Below are 21044 nucleotides of genomic sequence, written 5' to 3' on the forward strand. Positions count from 1 at the left end.
GTAAATCTAAATAGTCACTACCCATAATTACACAATCTAAAAGGACTCACATTTTGTAACTGCATGTATCTCTTTCTAAAAAGTTTATTGTATCTATCCATAGTTATCCAGCCAGTCAATGACTTCTTGTTAAATTCCTGGCAACATTCTATGGGAAGCAGAAAAGCAGTCATCATAATAAAAATAAAATAAAATTATGTAATATAATAGACCATATTGGGGGCGTGGGAAAAGTGCAGGTTGAGTCTGATGATCGAATAGTTCTAGGACAGAAGAGGGTGGTAATTTTTAATTTTGTTTTTGTTTTTTGTTTTTTGTTTTGGTTTTTTGAGACAGAGTTTCTCTGTATAGCCCTGGCTGTCCTGGAACTCACTTTGTAGACAAGGCTGGCCTCGAACTCAGAAATCCGCCTGCCTCTGCCTCCTGAGTGCTGGGATTAAAGGCGTGTGCCACCATGCCCGGCTGTGAGGGTGGTAATTTTAAACAGTCCCGGGAAACCTTGCTGAAAAAGTGCTATTTGCATAAACAGGTAAGTTGGATGGGTTTTTAGCACAATTGACTTTGGTCAGAGCAGTCTTTTAAATACGCATACTTTTTAAGTATGTTGCAATATTTCAGCCACTCACTGTGTTTTTAATCTGCTTGTAGTATATTTCAAGGTAAAACATTGGTGCTTGGGTTAAAGTCTGTATGTTCATTGCCAAAGTTTTGAAAACAACAAAAAAAGCCATAGAAAAATTAAGACACTAATAATTACATCTCTGAGAGGTAATCATATTTGGACCACTTTGTAAAAGAACATACTTACTTAACATTACCTGATATCAAACATCTTGAGTCATAACAATTTTATTTAATTAGATGTAAACATTTTCTATGTATTTCATTTAAAAAAATTATGTTGTTTGCAAGAATACATACTTACCAAGGATTCTTTAATCACCTCAATTGTAACAAATGTCTACTGTTCCCTCTAGGGCCAGTCCCATGAGCTGCAGTCCCCTTTGTAACTGACTCATCTAACTTATTACTATTATAAAATCCTTTTTGTATACATTCTTGCTCACATAGCTTTTATCACTTATAAAATAAAGGCAGAAGTCTGTCACATGCACTGCAAATAGTTCTCCTAGTTTGTTGTCTTCATTTTGGTTTGACTTCTGTTAGTTTTTGACTTAATGAAATTAAATGTATTCTTTCCTTAAAGGAATGTTTCCTTGTCTTCATGGTTTTTATTTGTGTGTGTGTGTGTGTGTGTGTGTGTGTGTGTATGTGAGTGACAGGGGTGGGCATGTGTGTTTCACAGCTTGTGTGTGGGGATCAGAGGGCAATTTGTGGGGGTGGTTGGAGGGATGGAATTTGGGTCAGCAGGGCTATGCAGCCAACATTTTACCGGAGGAGCCATCTTGTCCTGCTCTAAAATACCCTTTGTTAGCATTCTGTCTAAGCTCTGCCCACAGTTACCTGGTAACATCCAGGTGTGCCTGATTCCCTATAAAAGGGGCTGCTTGCCCCCTCCTCACTCTCTTACTCTTTCCTTCCTGCTCCCTCTCTGTCCTCTCACCCCTTCACCCTTCTTTTTCTATTCCCTTCCCCACTCTCTCTACACACCTCTTCTCTCTCTCTCTCTCTCTCTCTCTCTCTCTCTCTCTCTCCCTCCCTCTCTCCCCCTCTCCCTCCCTTCCTTCCTTCCTTCCTTCCTTCCTTCCTTCCTTCCTTCCTTTCTCTGCATCTACTACCCTCTTAACTCCCTTCCCCTCCCCATGGGCCCAGCATGGGCCCACCAAGGCACCTTCTTCCCCCACACCTCACCATACCTCCACAAAAACATGTTCCTTCTCTCTTTATCTTTCTATAAACACATCACTCTTAGCACCCTAAAACTCCTTTAAAACTCTTTCCCTGGTGGGATTTATTTTGGCCTATGAGATAACATTATTATTTCTTTTTGAATACTTATTACTTGGTTAGCCTTCATAGGCCTTCCTTTTCTTGGTTATTTTCAGTCCCCAAATGATCCGAGTGGTCCCCAAAGCCATAGGCAAGAGGGATAGAGGGCTTTCTGTGGCCAGTGTCTACATGGGCACTGGGAACTGTCTCTCATCTGGCAGGAAGTAGGTAGACTAAAGGGAAAAATAACCAGTTTAAGGATGAGAGACGAGAATATAATTTTAGAATGTCAATAATATGTGGTATCCTAACTGCATAATTCTTATAAACTCTTACATAAGTAACATATAACCTGGCTCGAGCATAGTAGTACACACCCATGACCCAAGATAAAGATTCAGAAAACAAAACAAAACAAAACAAAACAGCTGGGCGGTGGTGGCGCATGCCTTTTGATCCCAGCACCTGGGAGGCAGAGGCAGGCAGATTTCTGAGTTCAAGGCCAGTTTGATCTACAGAGTGAATTCCAGAACAGCCAGGGATATACAGGGAAACCCTGTCTAAAAAAAAAAAAGAGGGCAGAGAAAGGCAGAGAGAGAGAGAGAGAGAGAGAGAGAGAGAGAGAGAGAGAGAGAGAGAGAGAGAGGAGAGAAAGAGAGAGCAAGAAGAGGCTGGCCATGAGCCATGTGGGGAGAAAAGGGGGAAGGGAATGGAGAGAGAGTAGGAACAGGAAGGCAATAGCAAGAGGAGGAGGCAAGCAGCCCTTTTATAGTGAGTCAGGCATTCCTGGCTGTTGCCAGGTAACCATGGGGCAGAGCTTAGACAGAATCCTAACACTTACCTACTCAGAAGTTCTCTACAAGGATGCTCTAGAATCAAAGCGTGCTTCATTTTCCTTTGAAGATTGCAGAGGCCCCATTTAGGAGGGACATGGGTATAACAAGTGGGCCTGTGTCCCTGCCCTGCGGTTGTGTTCTTGGGGGACTGTTATGATTTCTTTGATATGGCTGGTTTTTGAAGTGTTGTCTATAGCAGGTCCCAGGCAACTCTTTTGTGGGCTATATAGGTGGGTTTTTGGTAAGGGACAGGGAGTAAAAACCCTGTGCAGCCTCTCTCTGTCCCACTCTCTGATGTGTGACTAACTTGACTTCTTCTAACCCTCTTCGTCCCCTGTCAATTGTGGACTTGGTGGGTTCCAGGAAGCTGACCTAGGCCCCACTGGGTCCCACAGCAGCAGGCTGCTACTCTCTGTCCTAGCCCTGCCGCCTTTCCTTACACATCTCCTCAGCCTCTCAGTCAGCTGCTGTACGTTTTAAAGCCTGACAAGATGTTCAGGGTCCTGAGATAAGTGTCTAAAGTTCTCCACACAGGTACCTCAACTTTTTGCATAAGTCCCTTAAATATGTTTACATTTAGATTTCCCAATCATGGAGGAAGAAAGAAAGAAAAAGAAAAAGAAAAGGAAAGAAGAAAGTGAAGGAGAAAAAGAAAGCCCTAGCCAGATGTTCTCAACCTGTGGGTCTTGACTCCTTTAAGACCATCAGAAATAATAGGTTTTTTTTTTTCTTTTCTTTCTTTTTTTTTTTTTTTTTTTTTTTTTTTACAATTCAGAACTAGCAAAATAACAGTAGTGAAGTAGCAACGACAATAACTTTATGGTATGGGGTCACCACAGCATGAGGAACTGTATTGAAGGGTCACAGTATTAGGAAGGTTGAGACCCTCTTACCCTAGACTACCCTAGGTTGATTGCCCTGGTCAGCCTCCCTCCTTACCTTTCCAACATTCTTACACAGAATGCCTGAGTTAGGTGCCGTTGGGCAGCTCTGATCACAAGCATCAATCCCTGTGTGTGGCCGACCCAGGTGTTGGGTGTTGTGGTTGTGTGTTTGGGATGAGAGGGCACGACCTTTGGCCCAGTGCTTCTGTTCCTAGGAAGCCTATGGGTAGCTTCTAAAATGCAAACTCAGGTTTGGGAAGCCCAGGGTGCTGGAAAAGGAATTTGTTTGAATTCTGATATCACTTGAAAATATTCTTCCTGCCCCCCCCCCATACCACCCCTCCCAATCCTGTGATTTTACCTAAATCATATCCCACACCCGGGAGTTTCTCCTTGTGGGAGTCTAATTTAGCAACTATCGTTTTTCTTTTTTGCCTTTGCTTTCATGACATATTCAAGAAAGTATTGCTAAAACCAATGTTGTAAAGATTTCCCATAAGTCATTTATTAGGGGTTTTATAATTTGGGTGTTAACATTTGGTCTTTGGTGTATTTTGAGTTGAGTTTTTGAGTATATCGAAAGTGAGCTTTATTCTTGGGCCAGGGGATGCTCTACTTCCCCGGCACTGTGTACTGAAAAGACTCCTTTGTTTGCAGCAGCTCCAGGTCACATATTTCCCTATCTATGCATCTGATGTACTGGGCTGTATGTATGAGGCTTTATTTCTTTTTTTTTTCTTAAAGATTTATTTATTATATCTAAGTACACTGTAGCTGTCTCCAGATGCACCAGAAGAGGGCGTCAGATCTCATTACGGATGGTTGTGAGCCACCATGTGGTTGCTGGGATTTGAACTCAGGGCCTTCGGAAGAGCAGTCAGTGCTCTTAACCACTGAGCCATCTCTCCAGCCCCCAGAGGCTTTATTTCTTGATCTGTATTCTATACTCTATTTCATATGCTACACATATTCATGCAAGTACCACGGTTTTGATCACTGTTGCTTTAAGGTACATTTTGAAATCAGAAATGTTAGGACTTCGGTTCATTCCCCTCTGAGGATTGTTCTTGTTCTTTGTAGTCTCCTGAAGGGTGAGGTTGGAGCCTGGGCTCCACCGCTCTAGTCCTGGGAGGTATGGCCTTTGGGAGGCTACGAACATGAGAGCAGAGCCCTTGGTGACTGGAGGAGCCCCGGTATAAAAGGACTCAGGTTGGAAGCCCCACTTTCTCATTCCATCACCTGAAGACATAGTGTGTATCTACTCTGAAGGACTGTCACCAAAAGCATTATCTTGAGAACAGAGAGAAAGCTGCCTTCACAGACACCAAGTCTGCCGGGTCCTTGACTTTCAACTGCCTATGCTCTCAATCGATAAGAGAAAGGTTTCTTTACGATTTCCCCAGCTGCTGGTGTTATTGTTACGGCAGCATGAACAGACTAAGGTAGGGCCCTTTGAAATTCCACATGACCTTTAAATATGTTTTCCCAGAAAACAAAATAGCTTTTGACAGATATTGCATTGAATTTGTAGACCTCTATTTGGCAGCACTGGCCTCTTAAACAAGACTGAGTCTCTCCATCCAAAACTCCGGACGGTTTTTAGTTCTTTGTTTATTGTCTTCTTCGGTCTTTCCGTGTAAAGTCTTTATTTCTGCATTTCTCTTTTTACTCATCACTGTAACAAAATACCTGTCAAAAAACAATGTAAGGGGAAAGGGATTGATTCTTGGCTTCCCAGGTTAAGGGAGCTCCGTGTATTTTGTCGGGAGGAGCATGGCAGACTTTTCAGCTGAGCCAGCTTGTAGCCTGGTTCATCATACCTGGGAAGACCAGGAAGCAGACAGCGGGCCCTGCTGACATTCCTTTCTCTGTTGACTCAGGGAGGGAGGGACCTCTGCTTCTTCCCACCTTCATTCTTCCATCCTCAGTTAAAAACACTCTGGCATCTTCCCAGACATCCCTGGTGGTGTGTCTCCTAGGTGATTCCAAGTCCATCCAAGTTGGCAATAAATATGATTACTATGAAACAAACAAACAAACCCATTTCCTTTATTTCTTTCTCAGATCATTTCCTACTATATTGAAGTGATTTTTGTTTGTCTGCTTTGCCTTGTGGAGATGTCGTACACGTACATACACACATATGGTAGACCTCTATAGACCAGGCTGGTGTGGAATTTATTACGCAGTCAAGGACGGTTCTCACATTCATGACAGGCCCACTCCTTTAGTCTCCATGTTCTGGGAGAATTCCAGCATAAGTCATTGTGCCTCACTGATACAGTGGATTTTTACCTGTTAATTTGACACCGTGGACTTCTGTTGAACGTATTTATTCTGACAGTATCTACAGATGTGCCCATTGGCATTTTCCCATAGAAGATCATGCCATATGCGAACACAGAGAGTTTAGCTTCTTTTGGATTCAGATGTATTTCATGTTCTTGCCTGATTGCTCTAAGGCTGACTTTTCGTCACTGGGTTTTCAAATCCTTTTTTTTTTTTTTTTTTTTTTCTGAGTTGGGGCAGACTTCCTCTATCTTTATCATCTTATTTAGATTTATAATTTGTTTTATTCCATATCAATGAGCATTTTGCCTGCTTGTCCGTATGTGCATCACACGCAGGACTGATACCCTTGGAGGTCACAAGATGGTGTTGGATCCTCAAGATCTGGAACTACCACATAAGTCCTGGGAACTGAACCCGGGTCCTCTGTGAGAACAAATGCTTGTAACCACTGAGCCATCTCTGCAGCCTGCCCTACCGCCTCTCCCTTTCTCCTTCTCTTCTAAAAGAAAAAAAAAATATGTACATATATACATATATATACATACACACACACATATATATGAATGAGAGAGAACCTGAGTCTGAGTATGTATATGTGTGTGTGCATGTGTGTGTATGTGTATATGTGTGTGTGTGTATGTGTATACACACATACACATCCCACCTTCATGCAGGTGCCTACAGAGGTCAGAACAGGGTATCAGATCCCCTGGAACTGGAGTTCTGGGTAGTTGTGAGCTGCCTTCTGTGGTGCTGAGAACTGAACCTGTGTCCTTTGCAAGAGCAGCAAGTGCCCGAGACTCCTCTCCAGGCACAAATCTGTAATTGTCTTAGCGTGGCCTCTTGTTTGGCTCTGGGGTTGGTTACTGCTTCCTAGACTGACTGGATGTTTTCTCTTCTCTTCGATTAATTTAATGAGGGACATTTTGGAAAATATTTGGTCTAACTCACATGTGAAGCTATCTTCCTGGATTTCCTGTGTCATGTTGTTTTCTATTACCGACCTCATCTCATTATTAGCTGTTTTTTTTTTTTTCAGATTTTCTGTTTCTTTATGACTCAATCTTGTACACTGTGTGCGTTTCTAGGACTCTGTTCTTCCCATCTGAGTTAGCCAACTTTCTGGCATACAATTGTCTGTAGTATTCTCTAATAATTCTCTTTATGTCTGTAACACATTTCTTTTTAGCTAGTCAAGCTAGGGACCCTAGGTGGCATGGGATTCTCTATGTAGAACAGGCTAGCCTTGAACTCACAGAGATCTACCTGCTTCTCCCTTCCAAGTGCTGAGATTAAAGACATGTACTACCACATGTGGATATTTTCCTATTCGTTATTCCTTCCCATTTAGAGGCACCGGGATCAGTAAAGTGCATCTCTAGGTCTTCCTGTGAGGCTCTTTCCAGAAACGACCGGATCCTGAGGTCTCTGACTTAATGAAGATGTGTTAAGTTTGTGGGATTCACAATTTGAGTAGATTACAGGAAGCAGTGGCACTGTGCACAGTAGGGTCTTTGTTGGGGAAGTAGGTCAGTTACTGGTGTGTCCTTGGAGGCTACATCTTGCCTTGGCCACCTCCTAGTACTGATCCTCTCTGTTCTTTGGCTCCATGAGATAGAGAACCTCTACCTCCACACTGTCAACATTGTGGCATCTTTGCCTCATCGCAGGCCCAATGAAGCCAGGAGCCGTGAGCTGACATCCTGAACCCAAGGTCCAAACACTCATCCCCTTAAGTTGCTCAAGTATTCTGTTGTAGTAAAACAGAAAACTCAGCAAACACAAAGCCACAGTGCTCCGATGTTTCTCTTTCTCTTCTGGATTTGGCCTTGACTTGTCTCTAAGTCTTACGAGTCTTTGGCCAATTTTTAGATGCTATGTATTTTCTTTTTCATTTTGTTCTGTTAGTTTTTTTAAAAAGATACTTTCGGACTGGACAAATATCCTTGTGACTAAAAGAACTGACTGCTCTTCCAGAGGACCTGGATTTAATTCGAAACACCAACAGGGTGGCTCACAACCAACCATAACTCCAGGTCCAGGGAACTCTCTTAGGGTTTTTGTGTGCACCAGGCACACATGTGGTGCACAGACATGCAGGCAAGACAGCCATGCAGGCAAGACAGCCATACACATTGCCTTCGCTACTTGTCCATTGCTATGACAAAAACACTATATATAACCCAAGGCAACTCATAAAGTTTGAGCAACCACAAACTTTGGGGTTCATGTTTCCAGAGGGTAGTGACTATCGTGGTTGGGAGCTTTGCAGCAGGCAGACAGGCATAGTGCTGAAGCAGTAGATGAAAGCTTACATCTGATCCACAACTGTGAGGAGAGAGAGAGAGAGAGAGAGAGAGAGAGAGAGAGAAAGAAATCTACCTGGGAATGATGTGAGCGGTCAGTCTCCATTCCTCCCTATTCTCCCTCCCTGCTGCGATACCCCTCCTAGTGTCTCCCTAACAGTTCCACCAACTGGGTACCAAGCATTCAAACAGATGAGCTTATGGATGCTGTTTTCGGTGCAGACCACCACATACATAAAGTAAAAAATAAAAATTTAAAAAAAAAAAACCTCAAAATAATTATAAAAAGAAAGATAGCAGGAAAAGATACTTCCTATGATTTCAGTCTTTTAAATTTATTTAGAAAAAGATTCAACAGTCTCTAGAGAGTGCCCAGTATTTAAGATACAGCTCTCCTGGCTTCAGTTCTCAGGACCCAGGCTGGGCAGCTGACAGCTCATAGTAACACCAGCTCTAGGGGATGCAGCACCCTCTACTGGCCACTGAGGGCATTGCACTTCGACGGGTGAATGCACACGTACACAAATGTGTACGTGTACATCCACAAAAGGAAAAATGTAAGTATAAAAATCACTTATTTTGTAGTCTAGCATGTGATGCTAGACATGTAGTCTATGTGATGCTCTACATGCTCTTGGGAAAAACTGTCATCTGCTTTTGTTGGGTTGAAAGGGGTTAAAGAAAACCATTTATTTGGGTATGTGTGTGTGTGCATGCGCATACAGCAATGCTGTTGTGGAAGTCAGAGGACAACACGAAGAAATCAGTTTTCTCCTCCCACCATGTGGGTGCCATGATCAAACACAGTGGTCAGGGTTGTAATAGGCATTTTTATTTGTTGAGCCATCCCTCTGGCCCTAAATGGGATGTTTTTGATTTATCTGTTAGGTCTGGGTGTCGGCAATGCCTTTTAGATCAGTTACTTTCTTATTGATCTCCTTTCTGGTTCATCCATTCATTATCAAAAGCGGGGTCCTGGAGTCTGCCGTCATCGCTACCAACTTTTACTTCTCTCTTTAATTCTGTCAAAGTTTCTTCATGTATTTATGCTCCCTAGAGTGTGTTTGTTTGTTTGGAGTATTTAACACTTTCCCTGGCCTCATATATGCTCGTTTTCCAGACCCTTAGGTATACTTCAAAGGTTTGCTATCTATCTCTGGGTAGAGAATGTCTGTTTCCAGTTACACCAGTTACCTCAGTCATCTCAGGCTGCTTCTGCTAGTCCTTACGTAAACACCATGGGCGTTTGATTGGTTTTGTCTTTTGGCTGTGCTGTGGGTGGAACCCAGGGCCTCACAAATGCTAGGCCACTCATTTACCACGGCAGTACTCTGTAGCTTACGTGACGTTCCAGCATCTTCAAGCTGGATTTCTGTCACAGTATCAGGCCATTATTCCTATCCTTGGGTGTTTCCCCCAGATATGGTGTTTGCGAGGTACATTTTCTCATTTGTCTTCCTTCAAAATGTTGATTTCCTTCTGAGTTAAGTAGAGCATCACAAACTGCTTCAATTTCCTTGCAAAAGGAAGCAAAGAACAAATCTGAACGTAATATCGAATCCTCCCTAAAGGCTCTACTTGCTACACAGAGGCTTCTGTTCCATGTGGTCTCTCATTTGCTGCCCATGGTTTCCGAGCCCTGTTCAGGAAGTCTCTCCTGCCTTCGGCTTAGGTGTTTTGAGTTGTTTATTGCGAGTGGTGGGATAGCGCTCTGTCTCCTGCACAAAGATCTCTGGTTCTCCCAGCACTGTTTACTGCAGACACTGATTTAGTGCACCGCATGCTTTGCAGCTTGTAGCAGTTCCTCGCCTCTGACAAAGCGGTGACAGGATATCTGACAGAAGGAACTTAGGAAGGAAGGCTTTCATGTCGGCTCCCAGATGGAAGGTTATGGTAGTTTGATGCCGATGGATCGTGTTTGAATACCCGTTCCTGGTTGGTGGAGCTCTTTAGGAACAATTAAGTGGTGTGGTCTTACAGGAGGAGTTGTGTCCCTGGGGTGGGCTTTGAAGTTTCACACCATCCCCAGTGAGCTCGCTCACTTTCTGCCTCAGCTCTAATTCCCATGTCATTGCCTGCCTGTCTGTCACCATGCTCCCCACCATGACGACCATGGACCACAACCCTCTAGAACTGAGAGCCTCTCGGTCAAATCCTTTCTCTCACATGTTGTCTTGGTCATACTGTTTTGTCACAGCAATGGAAACAGTAACGACGACAGGGGGACAGTCCATCACAAAGGAAGCATGCAGCAGGAGTCTATCTGCAGCAGCAAGCGGAGACAGAAGATGCTGTCAGTTTGTTTTCTCTGATGAAATTCGGTCTGGAACTCCAGCCGATGAAATGGTCCTCCCATAATCATGGTGGGCCCTCTCACCTCCATTAGCCCAGTCTGGAACGCCCCCTGACACACACCCAGAGATCTGTTTCCATGGTGATCCTAAGTCCCATCAACTGGGCAATCTAGATGAAGCATCCTGGTACCTGTTTACATATTTATTTGTGGATTCTCTATTCCCTTGGTCTATATGTTGGTTTTTATGTCAGTACCATGTTGTTTTGTTTACTATAGCTTTGTGGTATAGTTTGAAATCAGGTATTTTGGTGCTGTCATCCTCTTACTCGATCCCTTTGGTTATTGGGGCGGGTCTCCTATGGTTCCATATGAATTTTATGATTATTTTCTATGAGTGTAAAGAATGTCATTGGAACTGGGTACAGACCTTTAATCCCAGCAAAATACCTGACAGATACTCGTGGCAGGCCTTGAGTTGCTTAGCTGTCCTCTCCTTTTCCCAGGAGCCTTTTAAAGTGTATTTTTTTTTTCACTGTTTCATCCTACTTGTTTTAAAGTCCAGCGTATCTTTATACTAAAGTTGTTGACGACAGTATGTGGAGACGGGACCAATTCTTAAGTTTCTCATATTGATCTTGTATTCTGCAACCTTGCTGAATTCTGGTAACTTTGTAGACTGAATTGGATATTTGATGTAGACACTTGAGCATATCTTCTGTGCAGAAAGAATTTTATTTTTACCTTTACAATCTAAACGTCTTTAATTCCCCTTAGTGTCTTACTTCAGCGGCTATGAACTTCAATAAAATATTGAACAGAGGCAGAGAAGACACTTGTTTTTGTTCCTGATCTCCAAGGAGAGCTCAGGGTTACCTGTTAAGTTAGCTGTAGGTTTTCACACAAACAGTCTCGTGTTGTTAGGAAGAATTTCTCTTCTTACTTTGCTGGGAAATTTTTTTTATAAAGAATGGATGTTGAATTTTTTTTTTTTTTTTTTTGGCCAAAGCTTTTATTCACCTGATCAATAGTATCACTTGTCTTAATCTGGATGACTATGATAAAACACTGGAAGCTGAGTACCTCTAGTAGCTTAAGGGACAGCCCTATTCATACACGGTACCTTGTGACCATGATTTCACGTGGTGGTAGACTCATATTGAGTCTCCCTCACCAGGCTATGAATCCTATGTACCCCTCTCCCAAAGGCTGTCTCCTGATCTTATGTCTGATGATGTCTGATGATCAGATATCAAGGTAGGAGTCCTGAGGATCCATTCAGACTACAGCAGTACGTGTATTTCCAAATGGCTGCTGTCATCTTTTTTTGTTTGTTGTTTTTGTTTTTGTTTTTCAAGACAGGGTTTCTCTGTGTAGCCCTGGCTGTCCTGGAACTCACTCTGTAGACAGGGCTGGCCTCCAACTCAGAAATCCTCCTGCCTCTGCCTCCCGAGTGCTGGGATTAAAGGTGTGCGCCACCACACCTGGCTTACTGTCATCTTCTATGAATCACATTGGGTCCTAGACTTTAGGGGCAATTCAGATTACTGCAAAGTTTGCCTATAATACCCCCCCCACACACACACACACACATCGAACCCTTTTCAAAAAGCACAAGGTGATAAACAAGTATCACAGCCTACCTCTGAGATTGGTCATGACTAGTAAGCTTATCTGATGTGTTTAACACTGATTGCACCTCTGGTTCAACAGCTTTGACAACCATGTAACGGTTAAACTCAGTATCAAAATAGTCCTACTAAATTTGCACAAGTCCCCTTTCACATGACATAACTAGAGCTTTTAAGAATAAGGTTTGGTGGTCCAGTGTTTGAGAGATCTTGGGGGTTCAGATTAATTGAGACTGCTGGTCCTCCTACAAGATCACCCTTCTCCTCAGCTTCTTTCAGCCTTCCCTAATTCAACAGGGGTCAGCAGCTTCTGTCCATTGGTTGGATGCAAATATCTGCATCTGACTCTTTCAGCTGCTTGTTGGGTCTTCCCGAGGGCAGTCATGATAGGTCCCTTTTTGTGAGCACTCCATAGCCTCAGTAACAGTGTCAGGCCTTGGGGCCTCCCCTTGAGCTGGATCCCACTTTGGGCCTGTCACTGGACCTTCTTTTCCTCAGGCTCCTCTCCATTTCCATCCTGGTAATTCTTTCAGACAGGAACAATTATGGGTCAGGGATGTGACTGTGGGGTGGCAACCCCATCCCTCACTTGATGTCCTGTCTTCCTGCTGGAGGTGGGCTCTATAAGTTCCCTCTCCCTACTATCTGGCATTTCATCTAAGGTCCCTCCCTTTGAGTCCAAACACTGTACCACAAAACAGGCAACATACACCAGCAGATATGAGGCCCCCAACATACATGCAGTAGAGGACTTCCGGGTCTCTGTTCATTCAGAGATGGTGCACCTAACCCTCAAGAGACTGCAGGCCCCAAGGAATTTAGAGGTCAGGTGGGGTGGGGGTGGGGACATCACGTGGAGACGGGGGTCAGGTGGGGAGGACGTATGGGATGTAGAACAATCAGAGGGTGGATTGGGATCAGGGAATAGAATATGTATGGAGTGTAAAAAAATTAACTTAAATTTCTTTTTAAAAAAACTAGAAAAAAAGATAAAACAATGATTTTACATAAGATGGTAAATGAAATTGAAAGGATCATTACTTTTCTATGTACCAAATCACAATATATCATTATGGATGTTATCACAAAAAAAGAATAAGGTTGCAATCTGAAACTTCTTCCTACCTTTCAACGCATCGGTGCAGCCAACACTGGAAAGCCTGCACTGGGGAGGGAGACGTGGGCACACTGGCACATTCACTTTTTATCTCTGCTTGATCTAGGACTCACATATATTAGCCATATGCTAACACGGAGCTATACCCCCTCCCCCGCAGCCCTCTTTTAACTTTTTATTTTGAGACAGGGCTTTACTAGGAAGCTCAGGCTTCCCTTGAGCCCGAGTTCCTCCTGCCTCTGCCTCCACCAGGTCTAGCTTCATTCTTTTTCCCAACTTTAATTTTACCTTTGGAATATAACAGAATTTGAAATTGCGGAATGTGTGTGTGTGTGTGTGTGTGTGTGTGTGTGTGTGCGCGCGCGCGCGCGCGCGCATGTGCATGTGTGTGACATTGAGGAGGGCACATGCGGCACCATATACTTGTAGAGGTCAGTGCTCTCCTCTTTATGGAGTTCCAGGAGTAGAATTCAGACTGCCATGGTTGCTTGCTTAGCGAGTGCCATGACAGCTGAGCCCGCCCTCCCTCCCTCCCTCCTTTCTTCCATCCTTCCCTCCATCCCTCCTTCTGTCCTTCCCTCCCTTCCTTCTTTCCTTTTCTCACTATGTATCTCTGACTGGCCTGGAACTCAAGAGATCGATGCTCCATGCCACCTTTGCTTTTTGCGACAGGATCTCCCCCTGAACCTGGATCTCATCTATTTGGACCTGCCAATGGGCACAAGGGATCTGCCCGTTCTATGCCTGGTACGGGGTTACAGATGTGGGCATCCAGGGATCTGCCCATTCTATGCCTGGTACGGGGTTACAGATGTGGGCATCCAGGGATCTGCCCGTTCTATGCCTGGTACGGGGTTACAGATGTGGGCATCCAGGGATCTGCCCATTCTATGCCTGGTACGGGGTTACAGATGTGGGCATCCAGGGATCTGCCCGTTCTATGCCTGGTACGGGGTTACAGATGTGGGCATCCAGGGATCTGCCAGTCCTATGCCTGGTACTGGGTTACAGATGTGGCCAGGCGTGTATGTGGGTCCTAAGCTCCAAGTTCATGGCCTTGTGCTTATAAGTGGGCACTTTACTGAGACATCTCTTAAGCCTGCTCAAAGGCAAATGTATGCTTGTTAGATAACCACACATTCCCAGGGTGGCAGAGGAAGCAGAGGGGAAGACGGTAGCCTAATTCAAGCTTGCCAATGCAATTTTTAATTTCTTCTTAAGTTAGCATAAAGGTGTTAGATCTGATTGTGGCAGCAAATGCAATTTTTTTTATTGTCAAAAAGAAAAGTCCATAGGCTAAAATGCTTCTAAAAACTATGCTACACAAGTAACTTTTCTTTTCTTTGTGTCAATTTTATAAATTTCAATTAAGTTACCTAAACAAACTTCTGCCAGAAGCCAAGAGAAGACCATTAATCTCATCTGTCAACAAGGAACCTAAATTAGGAATTGAAATGTCCTTCTTCAAAGCAACAATCAGATGGATACAGCAAGCAGTCCACACAACCATCTCCTCCAATCTAAGTTGGGAGAGGAGAGTAATGCCTCAAGGTGTTGACTTGGCAGGTGACTTTCTTGTGCAACCTGAACTCAAGTCATAGAATATTCTTGCTAGAGCCGTGGCTCTCACCTACTGGTGCCCTTTAATACAGACCCCCAATCATCCAATCAAATATTTTTGCTACTTCATAACTAATTTTGCTGTTATGAATTGTAATATAAATCTCTGATATGCAGGATAGTCGTGGGCGACACCTGTGAAAGAGTCACTTGAACCCAAAGTGGTCACAACCCACAGGTTAAGAAGCAGTGTGTTAGAAGGTCGGAGCTCCCAAGAAAATATATGGAGATTTTAGTAAACCAAACCTTCTCATCTCATTAGATTGCTTTGGAAATGCCTTCAGTCCTACTCGGTCTGGGAGGATGAAGGCTGACTGAGCCCTGGAGAAGGCAGCAGCCGAGCAGGCACAGCCTGGCTCTACTGTGTCAGTGCTCGTACATGCTGGCACAGACGGGGCCAAGCAGGATTTTGCAGGGATATTTTCTTTGTTCTAGCCAACTTTAATCTGCTTCTGACTTGCTAACAAGTTACTTGGGGAAAGAGCTGTGCTGCCCAATTTTATTTAAGTTCTTTGAATCTGTGGGTGAAGTGCTTCCAAGAAGAAATGACAAATGGGTCTCATTTTAGGTCGCTATTATGAATGACAGGTTAAACAACGTTCTTACAATCTTGAGAATATAATGACTACATCTTTAAAAGCCTCTAGGGACTATTGTACATTTAGGAATGAGAGTCAGTAAATTATTTATCTACACATTAATCTCTCTAAAGAGATCTCCAGCCCTTTCAGTTTGAAAGCTAGGCTTCTAAGTCTCCACTTTAGCAACATTGTATCTGAAGGGCCTACATCTGTACAAACATTGCTAATGAAAACACCAAGACAACCCCCAGAGAAGCAAATAGAAAGAGGTGTTAAGTCTAGGGTGGCCTTCCCACTGGTACATTCCTGACACTCGTGGACTCCACCTCCATGCCAAAGGTTATGTAAGAGCAGTGGTTCTCAACCGAGCAGTGGGTCTCAACCTTCCTAATGCTGTAACCCCTTAATCTGCTTCCTCATGTTGTGCTGACCCCCAACCATAACATTTCTTCATTGCTACTTCATAATTGTAGTTTTGCTACTGTTATGGATCATAACACAACTCCATGATATGCAAGATATCTGACATACCACCCTCAGAGGGGTCATGACCCACAGATTGAGAATCACTGTGTAAGAGGGCTAAGGTTTGCTCTTTGGGTTCCAGAAAAACTCAAGCCCATACACAAGTCTCTTTCTGACTTACCTCAAAATGGATGAATTCCATCTTTCGCTCCCCCCCCACCCCCCGTCCTGGAGATGCAAATGGTCCATCAGTTAAGACTGTTCTAGAGAGGTTAGCAGGCAAACTGTCAAGTGTGGGCTCCAGGTCACAGTTGCAAAGGGACAGACATCAGAGATTCGACATTCCAACCAAATCACTTTGTCAGTTAAGACCACCAACCAACAAGAGGTCTATTTATCCCCAACAAAGACACCTCAGCTAATGCTGACAACCAGTAACGTATTGGGAAAATTCTCTGGAATTTATGTCTAAAGTCTGAACTGCCTACTAAATGTAAAAGGCAGTGTTTTCTTCCTTTTTTTTCCCTTTTGTTGTTTTTATTTATACTTTGTTTTTCTTAAGAACAACGGGTCTTAATATTATACAACAGGAGTTTAAAATTCTCAGTTTCAAAATACCTTGAATTTATCTTTAGAACTCAGGATTTTGTGCCCAGAGGTGCCATAACCATGTTTGAAGGGCTGGCTTGATGGGTGACACTTGGAAACAGAGCACCAGTCTGTGAGAAGGTGGACAAAACTTGAAGCCAATAGTTTTTCAACTGGTGTAAAACATACAACATGTGGCTGGAGAGATGGCTCAGCCGTTAAGAGCACTGACTGCTCTTCCGAAGGTTCTGAGGTTCAAATCCCAGCAACCACACGATGGCTCACAACCATCTGTAATGAGATCTGACGCCCTCTTCTGGTGTGTCTGAAGAGTGTACCCACATACATTAAATAAATAAATAAATAAATAAATAAGTCTTAAAAAAAACAAACCACACACACACCATAAGCTTGGCACTTCCAGCATTTTACTATGTCACCCCGTGGCTCAGGAATACTGTGCCGTACAACCAAAAGCAACGACTCTACAACTATTGAGCAGCACCCCCCCCCCCCCCACACACACACACAACCCTTTAGAAACCTGTCTTCTATTTTCTGTCTCCTTGACTTTAAAAACATTGGCTTTTTGACCCTACCTGGCAAATAGAATCCAATCCCTTCACTTCAACCAAGTGTCAGCCAGTCACCCACTGTCATAAGCCCACTAGTTAGGCCAGGAGAGCCTGCACTCTTAACAGGCAAAACACACACAATCACATCTTTATTCGCCCTCATTTGGACTTAGGAAATGTAGCCAACTTCAGTATCTAAGAATTGCCTCCATGGATCCAATTAGACATCACCAACACATAGAAACATTGTGTCTGGACCAAGCAGAGCGTGGGTTTTTCTTTCATTGTTCACTTCACGATACAGGGTAACAACTAGTTACACAGTACTTAATTGCAGTAAGGAATATATCTTCCCAGTACTCAGAAAGCTGTGTAATAGTTGTATGTGACCACCACACCTCTATACATGGAACTTGCGTTGTATAGGGGTTTTCTTTGGGAGTAACAAACCTATTTTAAATAGTGATGATGCTGGCATAACCTTATAAACACACAAAACCATGGAATTATACACTTCAAAATGATTTTATTTGGAATATGAGTTTTAACAAGTAAAATCATGTTAGGAAAATTGGCAGGATGTCTCAGAGGATAAAGGTGCTTTCCATACGAGCATGGTGACTTGAGTTCAATCCCACATAAAGGCACAGGGAAATTACTGACTCTACACAGTTGCCCTCTGGCCACCACATATGCTTCATAGCACACACAGTGTACCACACCCCACACACATCATGCAAACACACACTATTAAATTTTAAAAGTTTTAAGAAAAAAATCATGTAAGGGAAGCCAGATGCAGTGGTAGTGAGACCACACCTCTATGGTAAGTCCTTCTATAAGCTGTAATAGCCAGGTCAGTCTACTCCCGAGTATCTTCAGACACACAGACAATTCATACTGGAACAACCCATGAACTCCTATCAGTATGTGACCAAGGCAGTCAGTAGAGGAAGTCATGCGACGTCCTTCATTTGTACAGAGCCCCAGTATAACCTTAACTCAGTCTACACACCAGTATCTGTGTCACTGGGACAGCCCTGTAAAGGAATTCTCAAAGTGCAAACAGACCCAGTGCTAACTCAACCTTGCAGACACTGGGCACCCCTCTCATGTGCCATCTTTAGAAGTGAAAACTACAGACGTCACAGAGACACGCGCACTAGCTGCTGCATTTGCACCCATGCACTGACAGCTCCTGAACAAAGATCGGTGTGAATATGTGAAGCACCACGCAGGAATGTGCTAGCTATTGCTGAGGAAGGGAAATGTAACATTTTAGCACGTGTGCAGAGGAAGAGCCCAGGAAACACCAACAAACAGGAGGAGGCCAGCACCTTACCCACTCCATTTAGAAAGAAAGAGACCACACAACTCAAGGATGCACACAGTGAGGGTTTTATTTGTCATATTACAGTAGCTCAAAGATGGCTTTCTGGAAGGCAAAGCACACACACACTTTAGAAGTCCTTTCCACTTGCTCTAAGGCCCCCTCTAGTGTTTGAAAAGCTCCAGGCCTCACAGGATACAGGAGGAAGAACCAGCGCTGGGCCAGGACCTTCTAAAACAAAATACTTCTGTTCCATTCATGTCACCAAAAAAAATCAGGACCATGTAACCATAATTCATATTTCAAATCCCTGCTACGATCATCTGTCTCGTCACCCTCAAGTCCAGCAACCCCTCTGTTGTTTACTGCGGGGTTGCTCTTAGAAGACAAAGACTTTGTTAATTAAAGACAAGAAGCATATGATGCCTATAGAGGTTTTAATTTCACAAACAAGAAATATACTGAATGAACATTACCATATAACCTGCTTTGCTTGTGTTGAAGTTACTGGTAATTAGTACACACTTGCTGAAGTATACACTTAAATTTGTTATTTTTGGGAATCAGAATTCTGACTTTTGTTTCAAGATGCTGCATGAACTGGGAGTTTGCTAATTAGCCTGTTCAGTGTCACGCAGAGCTAGGGATAAGCTTGCCGTGAGGATGGGGTGGTTTGGAGAACACAGTGTGAAGGAGCTCTGGAGAGTATGGGCTTGCGCGATGCACTGACGCTGGCTCGCTCGCTCGCTCGCTCGCTGGGGTGCCTCTGAAAACAGACTGACTGCAGAGGGAGGGAAGCAGCTCCGTGGTGGTGTTCTCAGCTAATGTCGGTAGGTATCGGTTTCCACAGTCCGTTCCTGAGCTGTATCGCTATCACTGAGAAACAACAAAGGCAACCTACCATTTTAACAAGAAGCCGTACAGAGTCGTGAGCAGGAGACTGTGGTCAGCCCGAGCTATTTTCTCATGGTCTTCAAGTAGAGGCCAATGAAATTTGGAACTTGATTTGTTTTTAATCTGCATGAACTGTGTTTAAGCGCTGACTAATTTGTCAGCCAACATGTCACACAGCGTCTCTGCCCGAGACTGCTTTATCTTCAAAGTTGTCATCTGCAAATACCACAGGTTGCGGGGGAAAAGACTGGTCATATAAATGCTTTTTAAAAATGGCTACACTTAAAATTGGCTTCAACTTGAAGATATCTACACTCAAAGGGAGCAGGACACAGCGTGTTTAAAGTGCAACACATTCTCTCTTGGCTCAACATAAAAATTATACAGTGGGAACTACTATGGCCAGTTCTCCTGGGACAAGTTGTGAAAAGCTGTTTTTAAAGTCAAACAACAGATTTTAAACTGAAGAACACTGAAAAGTCATTTTAAATGAGCACATAAAACACAATTAAAATGAAACCAGCATTGAAGAGGTAGCGTAAGTAAAATCAAATAAATACTATATACAGTAACATATAAAATTCAGCTTATAAAAATTAGAGCATTCCAAAGTAGCCACTTTCCTTGCTTTTGAGGATTTTACAAAATATCAAACTGCAGGCCTAGAGTACCTGCAAAGATTTCCCCAGTGTTTTTTAATTACTGGCACTGTTTTTGGTCAAAACCTCTCTGATCTGCCGGTCGAGTTCACTTATTATGCGGTCCTCATGGTTATAGACACCCGTTCTCATCAGAGTGTCCCTCTCCTCTATCAGGCGTGTCAGGTAGTCATCCAAGCCTTCTTCCAGCCCAGAGCCCCGCGGGCTGCCCAGTTTCCCACTTGCAATCTCTTTGCAGTCCTGGTACTGTTTCTGTTCTTGCTGCCTTAACCTGGGAAATCAAGAGCAAATGGCACTGTAGCAGACAAAAGACCATTTTGACTCTTAATAGCATATTTAAAAACAAGGCAATTCAGAACTCAGTCTTACTAGTTTTTTTTTAGTAAGAGAGCAAAAACTAATAATTACCACCTGATAAAAGCAATATATTTAAAAAAACACAAGCTGTGTTTGTACTTACAGAATGCATGCAAGCAGTAAGGCACAAGACAACACACTCCTAAGCACAGCACATAGGGAGAGAGAGGCAGGAAGACCACAAATTCCAGGCCAGCTGGGCTGCACAGGACAGTTTCAAACACAAAAGCCAGGGGAGCACAGCTCACTATCAGTGGGACAGCACTTGACTGCCACTTCAAGTCCCTTGGTTCAGTTCCTGTCACTTAAAAACAATTTAAAAAAGCACCAAACACAGACACCAGAAAATGACAATTTTGTTCTAAATTAAGATGCATATATATATTTACTATTAATTATAAATATTAGTTATATGCTAAGTATATAAACAGAAGAAAGAATACACTCATGCATGCCAAAGTAGATGTGCAGAGGGCAGAGGCCAACTTCGGGTATCAGTCCTCCCTTGCACTTTAAGAAGGAACCTTTGTTGTTACTCTGTGGTGTATGCCAGGCTAAATGACCTGCAAGCTTCCGAGAATTCTCGTGTTTCCTCCTATTTCTCTACAGGAGCAAGAGCACTGGGATAAGTGATACACACTACTGTGCATTCGAACTCAGATCCAAATGCTTGCAGGGCAAGCACTTTTTATCCATTTAGCTGTCTCCCTTCCTTTTCTGTGTTAA

At 43.4% G+C, this 21044-nt stretch overlaps 1 protein-coding gene across 2 annotated transcripts in view; it reads right to left on the reverse strand.

Annotated features, from left to right (window-relative positions):
- Positions 1-18460: 18460 nt before the first annotated feature.
- Cep120 (centrosomal protein 120) overlaps positions 18461-21044 on the reverse strand; it is a 65285-nt gene continuing 62701 nt past the window's right edge. For both annotated transcript variants that reach the window (XM_085833691.1, XM_021150632.3), the window contains one exon: positions 18461-20232. In XM_085833691.1, the coding sequence (XP_085689817.1) occupies positions 20131-20232 (102 nt within the window). In that variant the 3' untranslated portion in view covers positions 18461-20130. The remainder of the gene's footprint in view (positions 20233-21044) is intronic.

Source organism: Mus caroli, unplaced genomic scaffold, assembly GCF_978045245.1.
Source record: "Mus caroli unplaced genomic scaffold, Mus_caroli_1 scaffold_19, whole genome shotgun sequence".
Taxonomy (NCBI): Eukaryota; Metazoa; Chordata; class Mammalia; order Rodentia; family Muridae; genus Mus; species Mus caroli.